The 9,953-nt window shown below is 48.8% G+C and overlaps 1 protein-coding gene across 1 annotated transcript in view; it reads left to right on the forward strand.

The window, feature by feature from the left end:
* Positions 1–887, forward strand: part of ovca2 (OVCA2 serine hydrolase domain containing) — a 2,075-nt gene extending 1,188 nt beyond the window's left edge. Inside the window, 2 exon segments of the mRNA XM_038814612.1 lie at positions 144–512; positions 515–887. Coding sequence (XP_038670540.1) covers positions 144–512; positions 515–645 — 500 coding nt within the window. The 3' untranslated portion in view covers positions 646–887.
* Positions 888–9,953: the final 9,066 nt, after the last annotated feature.

Consider the following 9,953-nt stretch of genomic DNA (forward strand, 5'->3'; position numbering starts at 1 on the left):
CCCCCCCCCCCCGGGCCAGGACCGGGATATCCTTCCTGATGATGGGCAGTAAATACTTACCAGCATCAAATAGGATTTGTAATTCTTGGCCCACCGATCCACACTTGAGAGTGAGATAATTCTGGTGTTTTTGATTGATGCAGGGACTCAAGCCGGGGAAACTGAGGAAGATGCCCGAGGCTGGTGGTTCTCCGACCCGGGTGAGGAGAGCTTCAACGCCCTGGATCACGTTGAGACCTCCAAAGGGCTTGAAGAATCATTGGAGACGGTCTCCAAAGCCATGGTGGAGTTGGGCCCGTTCGATGGTATCTTGGGCTTCAGCCAAGGAGCAGCTTTCGTGTCTATGATCTGCGCTCTCAAGCAGCAGGGTGATCCCAGATTCCAGTTCGATTTTGCCATCCTCGTTGCGGGCTTTCGGAGCAGGTGCAAGCAACACGACCGTTTCTACCAGGAGCCCATCGCTGTTCCGTCTTTGCACGTATTTGGCGACACTGACCAGGTCATCCCGGAGAAATGAGCCAGGAGCTGTCCACGTTCTTTGTGGATCCTGTGGTTCTCACTCACCCGGGAGGGCACTTTGTCCCTGTCTCTGCGCCTCAGAAGCCAGTTTACTTGGAGTTCCTGGAAAAGTTTCAGAAGAAATAACTCGAGCCACAAATAGGTTGTGCTATTAAAACATTTCTGCTTGAGCTCCTTGGAGATAGAATCATAGAATGGTTACAACACAAATGAGGCCATTTGGCCTGTTGATTCTATGCCAGCTTTTTGCAACATCAATTCAGCTTGTTCCACTCCGCTGCAATTTCTTTGTACCCCACAAATGTTTTCTCTCCAGATTATTTTCCAATACTGTTTTGGAAGCCATGAATAAATCTTTCTCTACTACACACTCTTGACAGTGTATTCCAGATCTGGACTGAATATAATGGATTTGTGAAGGCAGCACAGTGGTTAGCACTGTTGCTTCACAGCTCCAGGGTCCCAGGGTTGACTCCCGTCTTGGGTCACTGTCTGTGCGGAGTCTGCACGTTCTCCCCGTGTCTGCGTGGATTTCCTCCGGGTGCTCCGGAGCTAGTTATATCCCTCAGGGATGAGTGTTGGGCCCACAATTTACCTAGATGATTTGGAGTTGGGGACCAAGTGCAATGTGTCCAAGTTTGCAGACGACACTAAGATGAGTGGTAAATGAAAATTGCTTATTGTCACAAGTAGGCTTCAATTAAGTTACTGTGAAAAGCCGTTAGTCGCCACATTCCGACGCCTGTTGGGGGAGGCTGGTACGGGAATCGAACCGTGCTGCTGGCCTGCCTTAGTCTGCTTTCAAAACCAGTGATTTAGCCCAGTGTGCTAAACCTGCCCCTTGTGCAGAGAAAGTGCAGAGAATACCGGAAGTCTGCAGAGGGGTTTGGATAGGTTAAGTGAATGGACTAGGGTCTGGAAGATGGAATACAATGTTGACAAATGTGAGGTTATCCATTTTTGTAGGAATAACAGCAAAAGGGATTATTATTTAAATGATAAAATATTAAAACATGCTGCTGTGCAGAGGGGGAATACCATTATGCCACTGCCTCCCCCCCCCACTCTTTCCATTAATATACCGAGCGAATATCTTGGGATTTTCCCTACTTTTACCAGCCAGAGCTTTCTCATATCCCTTCATTGCCCATCCTGTACTTTCTGTTCTCTTACTAATGCCTCCCTTGATTTGCTCCCCCTGTACTTGCTGAAACTCTCTCTTTTCCTTCTCATCGTATCCTGAGTATCTCTGGTCATCCATGGTTCTCTGGGCTTGTTAACTCCTTCCTATTGCCCACGAGGGAACATTTCGGGCTTGTACCCTCCCCATTCCCTTTTTAAACTCTTCCCCCCCCCCCCCCCTCGCTCTTCTGTAGGTAGGTTCCCCCACAAGTAACTCTTCCCAGTCTACCTGGGTCAGATCCTGCCTTATTTTACTAAATTCCCATGTGCACATATCAACAAGGATCCTTCGACAGCACCTACCACACCCACAATCTCAGTGGGATGACATGGGAACATCACCACCTTGTCCTTGGAACAGCACCTTCCAAACTTGCAACCTGTGCCATCTAGCAGGACGAGGGCAGCAGACACATGGGAACATCACCACGACTGCAAGCTCCCCTCCCAGCCACACATTACCCTGACCTGGAAATATACCACCAGCCCGTCTCTGTGGCTGGATGAAAATCCTGGAACTCCCTCCCTAACAGCACTGTGGGTATATCTACACCTCATGGACTGCAGCGGTTCAAGAAGGCAGCTCACCTCCAGCTTCACAAGGGCAATTAGGGATGGACAATAAATGCCTAGTCAGCCACACCCCATGTCCTGGGAGTGAATAAATGAAAATTACCTCACTGAATACACGGTTGCACAGTGGTTAGCACTGCTGCCTCACAGCACCAGGGACCCAGGTTCAATTCCAGCCTCAGGTGACTCTCTGTGTGGAGTCTACACGTTCTCCCCGTGTCTGCGCGGGTTTCCTCCGGGTGCTCCGGTTTACTCCCACAATCCAAAGATGTGCAGGTTAGGTGGATTGGCCAGGCTAAATTGCCCCTTAGTCTCTGAAAGGCTCGGTGGGGTTACTGGGATAGGGTGGGGCCTGGCCTTGAGCAGAGTCGGAGGGTCGGTGCAGACACGATGGGCCGAATGGACTCCTGCACTGGAGAGATTCTATGAGTGGCAGGATAGGCTGGGGGGAGCCGACTCTTGTTCCTGTGCTATTATTGGGAACTGTTGGTCGATGGATTATCTCACCACGAATGGTAATTCGCAGCAGCCGCCTCGCTCATGTCGACCCCCTTCCCCGTTAAGTAACAGCGCTTGCGCAAGCAGGCCTCCGAGCTGGATACCAGGATGTGTAACCCAGGCAGCCTCGTGTGCCCCGGCCCGATAGCAAGCGTCAACTCCACCTTCCAGACTCATAAATCATCTTGATCGTCTTTGGCTCCATTTTGATGGATTTTTTTGGCAATGGAAGATGACAGGAAATAAACCGGGGCCCCCAGAGGGCTGCCTGCTAGCAGCCTCACAGCAGATGGCTTGATGTATTGAACAATAATTTGATATAAAATTCAATGATTCCTATTAAAATGGCAGCCTCTCAACGAGGTCAAATAATCAATCACGGCAGAAGCTTGTAAAACGCAAACTTGTTTTGATCCTTTGAGGTTCAGAGCTTTTTGTTTTCTTTAGTTTTGCCCCAGTTCCAACTGAGTGAAGAGCAGGAACAGATTAGTGACTGGGATCTTATTCCAGTGGCTCAGGGGGTTCGAGGTATTCACAGACCATTCGGCCCAACGGGCTCATGCTGGGTCAAACAAGCCTCCTCCACCCTTCTTCACTGAACGCTCATCAACATCTCCCCCGTAAATGCATCTGTGTTTTATCCTTGACCAATCATGCGGTAGCATTCTAACCTCGCTCCCCCTACAGAGGCTTCTTCTGAATTCTCTCTCTGACTGTCTTATTTCTAAAATTAATTTACAGGAATGTGGGCGTCGCTGACCAACCCAGCATTTATTGCCCATCCCTAGTTGCCCACGAGAAGGTGGTGGTGAGCCGCCTTCTCGAACCGCTGCAGTCCCTGAGGGGACGTTTATGGCCCCTCGTCCTGGTCTCGCTCACAAGTGGAAACATCTTCTCTACGTCTTTCCCTTTGGACCCTGTCACCAATTTAAAGACCTCTATGAGCCCTGAAGTTGTGAAGGAGGCTATATAAATGCAGGTCTTTCTTTTATAAGTACCCTTTAATATAATAAAACATCCTGGGGTGTTTCACAGAGACATCTTGAGACAGAAATAAGCATCGTATGAAAGGAGGAGTATTTAACCAAAAGCTTCAAAGGAGATCCTAATGGAAGGGTGCAGAGGGAAAACGATGAGGGAAGTCAAGAGAGTAAATGGAAGTGACTTGGACGTTTGAGGATTCAGATCTGCTTGAAGAGTTGGCTTGCCTACTTTGGTTTCTGCAGCTTTGGGAGATCCCTGTACTCAGTCCGCACTCGAATGAAGTGAGGGGTTGGGGGAGGGAAACAGTGCCTGGGGCTGGTGACTTTTCCCACGTAATTAAAAAGCACAAAGGTGATCTTGGGTATATCCGTTGGGACTAAATAAACATGCATAAAATAAGGGCGATAGCACAGTGGGTAGCACTGTTGCTTCACGGCTTCAGGGTCCCAGGTTCGATTCCCCACTGGCTCACTGCGGAGTCTGCACGTTCTTCCCATGTCTGCGTGGGTTTCCTCCGGGCGCTCCGGTTTCCTCCCACAAGTCCCGAAAGACGTGCTGTTAGGTAATTTGGACATTCTGAATTCTCCCTCCGTGTACCCGAACAGGCGCCGGAATGTGGCGACTCGGGGATTTTCACAGTAACTTCATTGCAGTGTTAATGTAAGCCTACTTGTGACAATAAAGATTATTAAATATGCTTTTGTTTGTCCTATAATTCTCGCCGGTGGTATATCCTGCAATGGAATTTGGAAAGTATTTACTAAAAAGGGAGAATTAATCTAAATTTATTGTTTCCTCTCATGCTCCTGTTGTTCAAGCAAAGCACCAGGAGACCACAGGAGGTTGGTTAGCAAACTTAAAGCACGTGGGATAGGAGGTTACATACTGGCATGCATTCAGGATTGGCCAACAGGCAGAAAACAGCAAGTAGGAATAAACGGGTTATTCTGGCATTGGCAGACTGTGACGAGTGGGGAACCGCAAGGGTCGGTACTTGGGCCCCCAGCTGTTCACAATATATATCAATGATTTGGGTGTGGGGACCACAGATATTTCCACGTTCGCAAATGACACAAAACTAGGTGGAAGTGTGTGTTGTGAGAAACATGCTCAGTGCCTCCAAAAGGATTTGGATAGACTTGGTGAGTGGGCAAGAGCATGACAGATGGAATATAATGTGGAGAAATGTAAGGTTCTCCACGTTGGCAGGAGGAACAGATGTGCAGAGTGATGGTAAGAGATTAGAAAGTGTATATGTATAAACAAACCTGGGTGTGTATATGTATAAATGCCGAGGTCCCAGGTTCGATCCCGGCTCTGGGTCACTGTCCGTGTGGACTTTGCACATTCTCCCCGTGTTTGCGTGGGTCTCACCCCCACAACCCAAAGATGTGCAGAGTAGGTGAATTGGCCATGCTAAATTGCCCCTCAATTGAAAAAAAAATGAATTGGGTACTCTAAATTTATTTTTAAAAAAGGAAGGATATTATTGCCACAGATGGAGTTCAGCAAAGATTCACCAGACTTGCCGCCGAGGTGACCGGGTGATCTATGAAAAGAGCTAGGGGAAACTGGGCCTGTATTCTCTGGTGGTTTTTAAGAATTAAGTGTACTCATTGAAACCTACAAAATACTTAAAGGGATTGACAGGATAGATGCTTCTCTGGTCAGCAAGTCTGGAACCAGAGGGCACAATTTCAAAATAAGAGATTTAGTTGTACAAAACTCTAGTACGGCCGCATTTGGAGTATTGCGTACAGTTCTGGTCGCCCCATTATAGGAAGGACGTAGAAGCTTTGGAACGGGTGCAGAGGAGATTTACCAGGATGTTGCCTGGTATGGAGGGAAAATCTTATGAGGAAAGGCTGATGGACTTGAGGTTGTTTTCGTTAGAGAGAAGAAGGTTAAGAGGTGACCTAATAGAGGCATACAAAATGATCAGAGGGTTAGATAGTTAGATAGGGTGGACAGCGAGAGCCTTCTCCCGCGGATGGAGGTGGCTATCACGAGGGGACATAGCCTTAAATTGAAGGGTAATAGATATAGGACAGAGGTCAGAGGTGGGTTTTTTACGCAAAGAGTGGTGAGGCCGTGGAATGCCCTACCTGCAACAGTAGTGAACTCGCCAACATTGAGGGCATTTAAAAGTTTATTGGATAAGCATATGGATGATAAGGGCATAGTGTAGGTTAGATGGCCTTTAGTTTTTTTTCCATGTCGGTGCAACATTGAGGGCCGAAGGGCCTGTACTGCGCTGTATCGTTCTATGTTCTATGTTAAGCTCTTGAGGAACAAGATGAGGACAAAATATTTTTACTCAGAAGGTTGTGAATCTTTGGAATTCTCCACCCCAGGGGGCTGTGGAAGCTCAGTCATTGAGTGTGTCTAAAGCAGAGATTGACGGATCTCTTAATACTAACGGCATAAAAGGATATGGGGATAGTGTGGGAAAAGGCATTGAAGTGGATGATCAACCATGATCATATTGAAAGGTAGAGCAGGTTCAATGGGCTGACTGGCCTACTCTTTTCGTATGTACCTAGATTGCTGCTTTACTGCTTTACTCTCTCTGGAATCTTTCAGCATCCCTCTCCATCCACCTGTCAACACCTTCCATAAATACAAGAAGGCAAATGGGCAGACTGCCCCACAGCCTCTGCCTCCCTCTTGTTACAAGCTGCTAGAGGTTGTGCTAAGGAGTCCAGCAATGATTAACCCCGGTTCCCTTCATCCACCCTTCCATGCTGCCCCAAAATAGCTCTGATACCTTGGCCAAGGTTGGACACTCTGGTTGCTGGTGTAGCACACGTATCTTCCTGCAGGACAACCTCATTCCAATTCCAATCCTCTTCCAGCACCTAATGGTGGACTAAGGCAGACTTTCATATGTTTCCACAGCTAGTCATTCCTGAACAGGTCATTACTCTGTTGCCGGCTTGTGGGGCACCCCTCTACCTCAAACATGGCTGACCAGCATTCTCTCCCACTCCTACCTCCAGCCATAGGCGTGTTGGAAGGATTTGCAGATTGGCACTCAACCTGTTTGGCTGCGTTATGAATGCACCTCCCTTGGCCATGTTGTGGGATTCGAACACGGATCTTCTGGCTCAGAGGCAGCTATGCTACCCGCTATGCCACAAGACCTAATTCAGCCCCACACGCTGGTGCAATACAAACCTCTGATCGCAAGTGTCAAACGCAGCTCAGTGGTGACCACTCTCATCTGAGTCCGAACCCCAGGGTTTTGAACACACCATCCAGTTCCAATGTCGTACCGACGGAGTGCTGCACAGTTAAAGATGCAGGGCGAGATTGTCTGGCCTCCCCATTAGCGCCAGGAGGCGGCCTGCCGCTGGTCAGCGGTGGCATCCTCTGGGCCCGCCACTTTCAATGGGATTTCCGATTGATCCTTCTGCACTGTAAATTCTACGATTCTATGCCTTGTGAATCCTGAGGTTGTGAAAGATGCCAACGGATCTTTCTTTTCAGAGGGTAGCCCCATGTTTTAGCGTATTTATTTTGAAATGCTGGGATATTTGGGGAAACCTGGCTTGCCCTCGTGGATCTGCGAACGTGCTGAAGAATGTTTGCTGAATCCAAGGCCTTCCTTGGTAAACTTTGCCATAAGCTTGCACCACCTGGACATGATGAAACCTTTCACCCACAAAGTTGGGGAGATACCCAACATAACGGGCTACAAAGCGAAGCCGAGCATTATCTCTTGCAGCAGCGCACCCCTCCCCGATGAACTCAATGCATTCTATGCTCGGTTTGAGCAGGTAACCAACAATCCGCTGTCGAGTGCCCCAGCAGCCCATAATTCACCCATACCCACCATCACAGCTTCCGAAGTCAGATCGGCCTTCCTGAAAGTGAACCCACGGAAGGCGACGGGCCCGGACGGGATCCCTGGTCATGCACTCAGAGCCTGCGCGGACCAGCTGGCAGAGGTATTCACGGACATCTTTAACCTGTCCCTACTCCACTCCGAGGTCCCCACCTGCTTCAAGAAGACCACCATCATACCGATACCAAAGAAGAACCAGGCAACGTGCCTCAATGACTACCGCCCGGTGGCCCTGACGTCAGTTGTAATGAAGTGCTTCGAGAGGCTGATCATGAAGCGCATCACCTCCATACTCCCGGAACGCCTTGACCCACCTCAATTTGCATACCGTCGCAACCGGTCCACATCAGACGCCATTTCCCTGGCCCTGCTACACTCATCCCTAGAGCATCTCGAAAACAAGGACTCCTACATCAGACTCCTATTTATTGACTACAGCTCCGCCTTCAACACCATAATCCCAGCCAAGCTCATATCAAAGCTCCAAAACCTAGGACTTGGCTCTTCACTCTGCAACTGGATCCTTGCCTTTAGAACATAGAACAGTACAGCACAGAACAGGCCCTTCGGCCCTCGATGTTGTGCCGAGCAATGATCACCCTACCCAAACCCACGTATCCACCCTATACCCGTAACCCAACCCCCCCTCCCCCCTTCCCCCCTCCCCCCCCCCCTCCCCCCCCCTCCCCTGGAGCTGTAAAGCATTTATGCTAATCACCATGCTACCGTGCTGCCCCAACCTTCTGACCAACAGACCACAATCAGTAAGAATAAACACCAACACCTCCTCCACAATAGTCCTCAATACCGGTGCCCCGCAAGGCTGCGTACTTAGCCCCCTACTGTACTCCCTGTACACACACGACTGCGTGGCAAAACTTGGTTCCAACTCCATCTACAAGTTTGCTGACAATACGATCATAGTGGGCCGGATCTCGAATAACGACGAGTCCAAATACAGGAGGGTGATAGAGAACCAAGTGGAGTGGTGCAGCGACAACAATCTCTCCCTCAATGCCAGCAAAACTAAAGAGCTGGTCATCGACTTCAGGAAGCAAAGTACTGTACACACCCCTGTCAGCATCAACGGGGCTGAGATGGAGATGGTTAGCAGTTTCAAATTCCTAGGGGTTCACATCACCAAAAATCTGTCCTGGTTCACTCACGTCGACGCTATCACCAAGAAAGCACAACAGCGCCTATACTTCCTCAGGAAACTAAGGAAACTCCTAAATGACCCTCTTATTGACTGATCTCATTAACACTACATCCTGTATGCTTCATCCGATGCCAATGCTTATGTAGTTACATTGTATATCTTGTGTTGCCCTATTATGTATTCTCTTGTATTTTGTTTAATTCCCTTTTCTTCCCATGTACTGAATGATCTGTTGAGCTGCTTGCAGAAAAATACTTTTCACTGTACCTCGGTACACGTGACAATAAACAAATCCAATCCAATCCAACTGGGAAGGAGTGAATTTGGAAGAGCATCAGTGGACTGATTCTGACTGGGGCAGTAGTGGAAGAAAAGACAAGTCAGCACTGGTGGGGATTTGAGCACATGTCTCATTGGGGCTCACAGTGGTGTAAAGGATGGGAAATCATTAGGACTTGTTGGCAAAAGGCAACTTCTACCAAAAAAACTCCCCCCCTGCTGTTAGTCATCCTCATCCTCCTCTGGCACTTGCCATCTGCTGCTTGTTGCTACAAAGCAGTTGCTTTTTCTGTGAGGCCGATGGCTGCACAGTTGTCGCTGAATGTTAAAATAATAATCCTGTGAATACGGTTGTCAATGAATTGATGCAGAACCTGGGCTGTTAACTTTGGCTGAATGCAATGCAATTCATTCTCAATTAAATCCGCTCACAGAGTGAGCACATCTCGCACGTTTGGGGGATATTTTGTTCAGATGGAATTGTGGTAGATTTTGCGTGCATCACCCGCCTGGAGCCTAGGGGGGGAAGATATTGGGCTCATCGATGCAGAATCTGCTCTTACTCCACTCCCAGTGATTCAAAGCCATTTAGCGCACACAAATCAATTATCCCAATGGTTCACCTCCCGGCTGAGCTGAGGCATTCCCGCTTGAAAATCTTTAATTATCGGTGATGTGACCATCAATTCACACGACACGTGGTTGGAAGTGAACAGTGGTTTTAATAGTCTTACAACAGAGCCTGCCTGCGACGGGATGAACTGGCAGGCAGGCTCACGACTGCCAAGCTTTATACTTCCGGTTAGTGGGAGGAGCCATGGGCGGAGCCATGGGTGGAGCCAAGGGTGGAGCCCAGTACAAACTCCTCATCTCCCCCTATGGGCAGAGCCGCGCAACTGCTCGTATACCGAG

This window comes from Scyliorhinus canicula, chromosome 12, assembly GCF_902713615.1.
Source record: "Scyliorhinus canicula chromosome 12, sScyCan1.1, whole genome shotgun sequence".
Taxonomy (NCBI): domain Eukaryota; kingdom Metazoa; phylum Chordata; class Chondrichthyes; order Carcharhiniformes; family Scyliorhinidae; genus Scyliorhinus; species Scyliorhinus canicula.